This window comes from Bos mutus, chromosome X (assembly GCF_027580195.1).
Source record: "Bos mutus isolate GX-2022 chromosome X, NWIPB_WYAK_1.1, whole genome shotgun sequence".
In the NCBI taxonomy this organism is placed as follows: domain Eukaryota; kingdom Metazoa; phylum Chordata; class Mammalia; order Artiodactyla; family Bovidae; genus Bos; species Bos mutus.
Window position 1 is genome coordinate 76,530,294 of NC_091646.1, and position 9,592 is coordinate 76,539,885.

Consider the following 9,592-nt stretch of genomic DNA (forward strand, 5'->3'; position numbering starts at 1 on the left):
TTATACCAAATTTTAAAATACTGAGCCTGATTGGATCATGAAATCCAGTTTGCTTTCCTTTTTTAGTTAGGCTAAAATAGTGAAATCTAGAACTCTGTCTTATCCCTGCCAAACTTCATTATTCTTTCACGCCTATGCTGTATGTACTCTTTATAGCCACAAGCCTCATTTCATTTATTCTATAGATCTTAAGCATCGCAATTCATAGGAATGGATTGAGACTTTTCCCAACTTTCTACTTCTTTTAGTATATATGTACAAAATTCACTACAGCCAATAATATTTAGTTACAGCCAACACTATTCAATGTAAACAGTTAATGCCTGTGTTGAAAATAATTATCTTTAACAGCCTGAGCCCATAGACTTCCTTATTAGCACATAAATAGAGTCATCAGTCTGGAAACATAGCTATGAATATGAGTTTGTATTCTGCCAGTCGTGAAAGTGAAAGTCGCTCAGTCATGTCCAACTCTTTGCAACTCCATGGACTGAACAGTCCATGGAATTTTCCAGGCCTGAATACTGGAGTGGGTTGTCTTTCCCTTCTCCAGGGAATCTTCCAAACCAAGGGATCGAACCCAGGTCTCCTGCATTGCAGGCAGATTCTTTACCAACTGAGCCACAAGGGAAGCCCAAGAATACCGGAGTGGGTAGCCTATCTGTTCTTCAGAGGATCTTCCTGACCCAGGAATCAAGCGGTGTCCTCTGCATTGCAGTCAGATTCTTTAACAACCGAGCTATGAGGGAAGCTGCTCGTCAGGAACATGTCCTCAAAATATCCAGATTATTCCCCAATCCAATAATTATTCACATACACTTCTCCCATTAATTTGGCTCTCTCTGCTCTTTGTGCCAGTTCAAAATATATATATGTGATTCATAGATCAGTTAAAAGCACTATGCTCTGAAAATCAGTCCACAGTCTCACCACAACTTTAGGGAGACATAACTTTCTCTGAATTTTAAAAGCAGACATTATCTATGCTGCCCACCTTGATGCTTTTTGAGTGAGAGTTGTCTGTTTCACTACAGTGATTAATGAACAAGGCTGGATTCTTTGTTTTTAAGCCATTTCCCCCTTCCTACTAACAATCTGTTTCTTCAAACTTTTTTTTGACAGACTTTTTTAAAAAACCCACTGAAACATCTCCAAAAAACTATCAATGTCAGTACTTGACCTGGTTTCTCCATTTTTCCACTAGAAAATTTAAGGATAAAATATTATTAATTTTTTATTCTTAAAGTTTTCTCATAAGTATAGGATGGAATATAATCATGTACCACACAATCTAAAAACATTATTTTTAAAGATATGTTTTTTGGAAACAAAGTAAAAAATGATTAACATTGGTAGTCCCCAGGAAGAGAACTGGGGAGTAGAGGTGAGAGTGACATGTTTTAGTGTCTACTCTTTCACACATCTGAATTTCAAAGTTTGTGAATGTATCATCGCTCCAAAAATTTTAAATTAAAAATTAAAATAAATGGGGGAAATTTTTATTTGCTCTGAGTTCTATGGAATGGTGGGGGTGAGAAAAGGAAAAGAATATTAGATACTGGAGTGATTAAGGGCCCAATTTTATGGAACAGGTGAAGCCTGTATCTAAATAGAGCCCTAAATAATCAATAGCATAAACACAGAGAGAAATTTCCTATATAGGAAGCTTTAAGAAAACTGGAGTTATACATGAGTTGTGGAAGATATACAGATATAAGTTTGAGTTGGAAATAAGGGGCCTGCTGTCATTAAGAGGAAAATATAATTATCATGTGCTACATAATAGGGAGTAACTGCAATTTTATTTCATAAGGCTAGTACAGGATAAATGTCATGGTTTAGGTAATGAAATCTGTCAGTAGCACCTAAAATGAACTTGTCAAAAAATGGAATTAGTTATCCCATTAAGAACAGAAAAATCCAACCAGGATACAATATGGACTTGTTCTGTGGTGAGATAGATGGGACTTAAAAAAGGGGGGGGCATTTAAATAACACTTTCAAAAAAAGAGGAATTGCAGAGTGAAGAATATTGGAGAACAATATCTGATTTGGGCAATGATGATTCCAGGTAATAATATATTTGGAATGAAGGAACTGCACAACTGTGAGAAATGTCACTATACATAGGTAAATTCTTGTACTAAGGTACAGTCATAATGCAAGGACTGAAGGTATCACTATATGAGTCAGTAGAATAATAGGAAAATAAAACGTGTTCAGAGTGGATGGAAGATTCCCTTAAGGAAGGAAGAGCAGAGGACAGTAGACAGGGCCCTTCAGTTAGAGGGAATGGAAGGAAAAAAGTTTGTAAAAAGAAAACAAGGTACTCATCAACAAGGAAAACACAAAACAGCTACACTAACAAATGGATGGAACAGTAAGAACAAGCACCTCACAGAATGGAATCCTGCATGATAACAAATACAATTAACATTCAAAGTAGCTGACTATAAGAGAAATTGAAACACCACAAAGTTAGCAGCTGAGGATGAGGTATATAGGGTGATGAGCAAGAGTATACGATCTGATGTCATAGTTGACATATGTAAAACAAAATGAGGTTGGTTTTAGATGACATTGAGAAGCTGGAGGGGAAATGGAAAGAGATTGGAAGGAGCAAGGGCAGAATTGGTACTTTTGAAAGGAAGCAGATCCATGAAATCTGAATACATATGGACAAAAACTATGGTGGGGGGAGGGGCAGGACAAAAGAAGCACAAAATAGTAGGGAAGGAAAAAAATAACTAAGAAAGCAAGCTGCCTGAGATGGTAGTGTAACATATGATCTAGAGTACAGGGACAGGGGGAGAAGGGCAGATAGCTCTCCTGCCGAAAAGCCAAGCAAAGAAGACAATGGGTACTGGCAAAGGTCATACTAGGAGATGGCATTTAAGTATTAAAGGGGCTTCTGTCAACTCTGCCTAAGCAACTCTACAAGTTTAGAGACTCTTTTTTTTTTTTTTTTTACAGAAACAGTTTATAGTTTTTAATGAATCTGTAAATCAAAAAGCTCTCATTTCCACATAAAATCAAATTCCAGATCATGTAGATATTTATAGGACTAGTTTATCTAAAAATATATACAGGTTCAGTTGTAAGATGTTAACTAAAATTCTGTGACAAATATGCTTTTTCTTAAATACCAAGAACATTAGAGAATTAATACAGAGTCCTAAGGATAATCTAGTAGTCACTAAGTTTTTCTCAAGTCTTCACTTAAGATGCTGTTATTTCTAGCACAGGTAAGCAGGCACAGTCTTCCATGCGATCAAACACTGGAATCTTTGATTGCTACCATAACAGCTGGCTTGCAAACAAGTAGCCAACCATTTTAAGAATGTTCTAAGTAAACAACTTGCAAACCCTAGGGATGGATAAACCCTCAGAATGCATTAACAATCATAGCAACTGCACAGGCTATTCTTCTGAAATGAGATCTCTCAAAGCAGTATAGTTCAAAATAAAAGATTTTAATTAAAATTGGCACAGGCACAATTTTCACACCAATTTGTGTATGTCAAGCATTTAGTGACCATTTCCAATTGAAAAAGTGAAATAGAAAACCACATGCCATGTTTCATTAACTACAGAGCCATCAACTCAGAAGACTTTCTGCTGACCACAGCCAGTTGACAGGGAAATGACTTTGCTGCTCATCTTTGGCTTATCTTCTGTTCCTCACTGAAGTTTAACAATGTTTCATTTCACTTTTGGTTTTTTCACTTTTGCCTGTGGGGGTTTGGGCCTGCTGACCCACCCCACTTGAAGAGGAAGCCTGCTGTTCTACTTTCTGTTTTAACACTATCCAATCAAATGCATAATCATGTTGGTAACTGAGCTTCCGGAAAAGCAAGCGAAAAAGCTGTCTCAGGTACCTGTAATCTGGGGCTTCCTCAAAGGACAGCCTGAGACAATGCTTTAGGTACATGGCAAATTCTATAGGAAATCCCTTACATAAAACATCAACTGGTGTGGTCATCTTCATTTCACTGATCTTTTCACATTTTTGCTTCAATGTTGCAGCCTTTAGGCCTTGCCATGGCAGGCTGCCTCTATTAAAATACATCAAAACATATCCTATTGATTCCATGTCATCTCGGCGACTCTGTTCAATACCAAGATGGGCACTGATGCTAGCACAAAAAGGAGTGCCAATGAAACTTTTACCAGATCTGTGGGGTATGTGTTGCCCTGTTCTGTTGTCTCTGTACTTCTTGGCCAAACCAAAATCAACAAGGAATAACTTCTTCCATTGTGGCCCAGTACCCATTAGGAAGTTATCTGGTTTAATGTCCCTGTGTATAAGATTTCGGGAATGCACATATTCGATTCTACTTATCATCTGATCAGCTAACATAAGTACAGTTTTCATTGAGAACCTTCTTGAACAGAAATTGAAGAGATCTTCAAGGCTGGGTCCCAAAAGATCCATCACTAGCACATTATAGTCAGTTTCCTGACCATACCACCGTATCTGGGGGACCCCAACCCCACCTTGAAGAAAATTATAGAGTTCCTTCTCATACAACAACCGCGGCTGCCTGGTATTCTGCGATTCTAATTTTACTGCCACCTGCTCGTGGTTGGTGAGGTCTATCGCCAAATAAACGTGCCCAAAGGAGCCAGAACCGATTTCCCGTATCAGTTTATATCTCCCTCCGGCAAGGACATCAGTTTTGGGTCTGCTGCTGCTCGCCATCCTGAGAGACAAAGATGGGGTTGGGGTTAAGCTCTGACACCTCTAAGGGGACGATGGACGCCCCTAGGGCTCGTCCACAGAGAAAGGCTGTGAAGGCAGGTAGGTTTTGAAACAGAAAACTCTGACTGTTTCTCAGCATTACAGGGCCCAGAATCGGCCAAGGGGAACCCGACCACCGCTACTGTCAGGTTTCTTTTCACCAGCCCACAGACTGTTGAGGGGGTTCTTACCGTTAGCAAGCTGAGCCTCTGGCTTCTGGCTTCCCGTTAACGGCCTCGCCTTCACGGCGACTTCGGGGGCTGGTACAGGTGAACCGTGAACTTACGGCGGCGATACCGCTACCACCACTGCCGCCGGCTCCCGCCAGGAAGGACAGGGGCCTGATCACTCCGCCAACGCTGCCATCTTGTTACAACGGCTGCAGCCAACAGAAAATGCCCCGAGTTCCGGGAAGGCGCTTCGTGACGCAGAGAACTCTGGGAAGGGAATCACGGGCGCTCTTAGAACGTTCAAGACAGATTATCTGCAGAGCCTTTCAAAGGCATCAGCCTGTCCTAGAAAAACAGATCTACTCCACGTCCCCCATCTACTCAGGTCACACATCTGAGCAGCTCTGATGTGGGGTTTCCTCCTCCAACGTCCAGGGGCCCTCTTCTTGCTCCAGCTTGAAGATGACCTCTGGTTTGGGAACTTGGTTCCCTGTGAACAGGACACGATACAGGATTGGGTCCAGTTAATTGGGTTTCAGGGCCTTTCAACCACGCTTCTATTTGCTCTTCAGGAAAGTAATCCCATTTCCCTGGGAATAGAGTAATAATCACAGAAGTGTAAAAGGACTGAAGTATCTCGGGCAAATCAAAGATGACACCATTACACACTTCAGATGCCCCAGAGCACTCAGCAGCTGAGAATGGAAGCAGCGTCTCTGAGGCCCCTGGCAGGGGCACAGGGCAGCTGTGCTTACTCACCCACTACGCACAGTTGGCTGTAGGTCTCCAGTGTCACATCCTGGTACAGGCACCTCTGTACAGGGTCCACGTGCGGCCACTCCTCTCTGCTCAAGTCCACAGGGACGTCCTCGAATGACCTCTGTTACAATACAGTCCCATTCGAGGTGACATGGTGAGCACCGGGGGTTGGATGGAAGAGAACTAGGAAGTTAGTTGTCTTTAATGATTTTCGTCATGATATGCTATGCTTATTAAATACCTAGTTATACCTAACATTGTGCAGGGTAAAAATACCTAAAGCTGTTAATTTCTCTTATTCATCATGTGTTAAATTCAATCAGTAAATTATTATTCAGAAATTAAGATGAAATTAGCTTTTCTAAATCTTCTAGTTCTTTTAGGAAATACCTAGAATTCATTTCTTAAACAGGTAGGTACCAGACATGCTAGGTTCTTTGGCCAGTGCTGTGTGCTAATTCGCTTCAGTCCTGTCCGACTCTTTGTAACCCCATGAACTGGAGCCCGCCAGGCTCCTCTGTCCGTGAGATTCTCCAGGCAAGAAAACTGGAGTGGGTTGCCCTTTCCTTCTCTGGGGGATCTTCTTGACCCGGGGATGGAACTCGAGTCTCCAGCATCGGCCAGAGGAATCTTTACCACTAGCGTCACCTGGGAAGGGTATCTGAGACCTCAGCAAAAACACAGTTATGCCTATTTCTCCCACCTGTTTCTCTGAGGCAAGCTAGACTTTTTCTGTCAAGCACCTACAAATTTCTCCAGCCTCTACCCGCTGCCCAATTCCAAAGTCACTTCATGTCTTTTTAGGTGTTTCTTATAATAGCACTCCACTCCCAAGTACAGAAAGCTGTTTCCTAGGACTGTTGTAACAAAGTATCACAAACCGTGTGGCTCAGAACAATAAGAATTTCTTGCCTTGCAGTTCTGAGGGCCAGAAGTCTAAAACCAAGGTGTCAACCAGGTCATGCTCTTGTTGAAGGTGCTAGGGAGGGATGTGTTCCATGCCCCTCTCCTGGTTTCTGGTGGCCTCAGGCATCTCTTGTCCTATAGACACATCACTCCAATCACACGGTCATCTACTCCTTGTGTGCCTCCACACGGTCTCTCTTGTGTGTTTGTGTGTCTCTGTGTCTGCACTTCCCTTTTTTGTAAGAAAGCCAGGCATATTGGATTAGGGCCCACCTAACGACCTCGTTCTAGATTGATTACTTCTGGAAAGACCCGACAGGTTCCTGCTGTGAGCTGTGTGCTATGCCGGGATTCGTGGTCTCTAGAGGAGAGGAATTCGATCCAGGGCAAGAGACGAGGCTTCCCCACTGGAACCTTTTGGGTAACAGAATTTTATTAAAGTATAAGAGAGAGAGAGAGAGAGAGAAAGCTGCTGACATGGACATCAGAAAGGGGCAGAAAGAATGCCCCCTTGCTAGTTTCTGGCAAGGTGTTTTATGTCTGTTAGCAAGCTTATTAATCAGATAAGAGAGACACCTCAAGGCTGAGGGAGTTTCACCAGGCCCCTCTCCCACAATATGCATTTTTGAGATAGGATGGACCAAGGTGTGTCATCCCCCGGCCATAAAACAATTGACATGAATACTGGTTTCTTGAGCCATTATCAGCCCAAGGGTTGAGAAAAAAAAAAAAAAAAAAAAGTAGTTAGTCTTAGGCAGAACCATTTTGAAGAAAGGCAGGTTCCAAAGCAAATACATGGTTTCATTAACATAGCTTAAGAAAAACTTTTCTGTAAGAAAAACATATTGGTTAGCTCAAGGCAGAACTAGGTGTCGTCAACACATATAGAGAAAAAAAAAAAAAAAAGTCTGCCATTTACAGTTTATTTTCTCCTGCTGCTCTGGGACTTCTGGCCTTCCTCCCTGTTACCGTCTCAGGCCCTATTTTTAATTAAGGTCACATTCAGAAATAGTAGGGGTTAGGACATCAACATATTTTCTTGGATGGACACAATTTTACTCATAACAGAGTCTTCAGGAAGGAGAAAACAGAGAGAACAGGCTCCATCTTGAAAGCAGGACTCCATCTTGGGCCGGACTGTGGACTTTGAGCTATAAGCCCAGTATCTGTGGAAATGACATACCAACTGGAAAACCAGGCCCTCTGGATGGAAGAGCCCCAGGGCTCGTACCTAGACTCTCTGTTCCTGAAAGAATACCCTAATTATCTGTGTAACCGAATAGAATCATAAATTCTATTGTGCTTACTGGGGTATGACCACAGGCCTATTGGTAATTGTCCACTGTTAACTACCTAGGCTTAAGGCATATGAATCATGGGTTAATTTAGAGTGTATCTTTCCTTTGTTCAGACTAGTTTCAGGGAATTTGGGGAGGTGGGTTTGGGCGTGTACACTTAGGGTATATAAGGTTTTCAGAAAAACTGGTCAGTGTCCTTGGCTAAGAGGAGACTCTGCCTTGGGCCTGCCGGTGTAATAAACTGCACTCCACTATCTGCGTTGTCCTTCTGAGTGAGTTTGTTTCCCAGAACGCGTGGCTACAACACTCATAGAGTCACAGGGTAGCTGTGCATACCCAGTGAGAGGAGGTGGCTGTAGTTTTCAGCGTCATGTCCTGGTACAGGAACCTCTGAGCAGAGTCCAGGTGCTGCCACTCCTCTCTTCTGAAGTCCACGGTCACGTCCTCAAAGGACACTGACACCTGTAAACACAGCCCCATTTGGGGTGACCAGGTCAGCACAGGGGGATAAGGGAAAGATAGGAAATTGTTTTTAGTGATTTTTACCATAATACCCATAGGCTATGCCTTTCAGAGGCCTACTTACACGTAAGGTATAGAATGAAAATATCTAGTCATAAATTTCTGCCACCCATTGTACATAACAGTCGTTCGTTTTTAAAAATTATACTTTTTATTTGCTATCTATTTTATACATAGTAGTGTGTATACCTGACTCAGTTTGCTGTAGAGCAGAAACTAACACAGCAGTGCAAACCAACTATACTCCAATAATAAATAAACAAACAGTGTGATTGAAAGGGGGGAAAATAATCATTTTGTCCAGGATTTGAAGTTTGTTCTACTTTGTTGCTCATGTTCATGGGAAATTTGTGTTTTATTCGTTTTTGAAGGAGGCATGTATACTTTATTAAAATGTATTTATTTATATATCCTTGGCTGTGCTGGGTCTTTGTTCCTGTGCATGGGCTTTCTCTAGTTGTGGCAAGCGGGGGCTACCATCTAGGTGTGGTGCGAGGGCGTCTCACTGCAGTGGCTTCTCTCATTGCAGAACACAGGCTCTGGAGCACACAGGCTTCAGTGGTTGGGGTGCACAGGCTCAGCAGTTTGGCTCCCGGGCTCTAGAGCGCAGCCTCAGTAGTTTTATCGCACAGGGTCACTTGAACGAGCGGCCCCTGCCTTGACAAGCGGACTCTTAACCATCGGATCAGCAAGAAAACTCAGCATCTACACTTTTTTTCCCTCAATTTACATAGCTCCCTCTACTGCTGCTTTCATTTAGTCTTCAAAAATACAGGCATTTTCTCTTGACGCCTTCCTTCTGGGTCAATTTTAACTTAATTCCATACTTGTCGGAAAACGTACTCTGTCTGATTTCAACATATGGTCTATCTAGAAGAATGTTTCATGTGTCCCCAGAAAAGAATGTGTGTTCAGCCAAGGATGGGTGCGGTGTTCTCTAATATAGAAGTCAACTTGGTCACTTTACTCATTTGTCCTCTACTTGTTCAACCAGTTCTTTGTCGACTTTTTGGTGAAAATGGAAACAGAGATGTTAGAAATTTATATTGCTATGCAAAGGAACTAGAATACACAAAGCAGAGATTAGCATGGAGGATTTCTATTATGTAATGTTAAGACTTACTGTAACGCTACAGTAATTCAGACAGTGTGGTATGGATGTAAGTACAGACACACATATTAATGAAACAGAATAG

The 9,592-nt window shown here is 41.9% G+C and overlaps 1 protein-coding gene across 4 annotated transcripts; it reads right to left on the reverse strand.

Annotated features, from left to right (window-relative positions):
* Positions 1-3,457: 3,457 nt before the first annotated feature.
* Positions 3,458-9,586, reverse strand: LOC102283373 (casein kinase I). Of its 4 annotated transcripts, XM_070365920.1 has the most exons (4): positions 8,211-9,555; positions 5,671-5,791; positions 4,933-5,501; positions 3,458-4,703 (listed from the first exon to the last, which is right to left on the reverse strand). In XM_070365920.1, exon 4 carries the CDS (start codon positions 4,700-4,702, stop codon positions 3,692-3,694), a length of 1,011 nt encoding a protein of 336 aa, XP_070222021.1. In that variant the 5' UTR covers position 4,703; positions 4,933-5,501; positions 5,671-5,791; positions 8,211-9,555; the 3' UTR covers positions 3,458-3,691. The 4 variants fall into 4 exon arrangements, with proteins under 4 accessions (XP_070222021.1, XP_070222022.1, XP_070222023.1 ...); XM_070365921.1 differs by having other exon boundaries at positions 4,933-5,791; XM_070365922.1 differs by having other exon boundaries at positions 4,933-5,401; positions 5,671-9,555.
* Between the last annotated feature and the right edge of the window lie 6 nt (positions 9,587-9,592).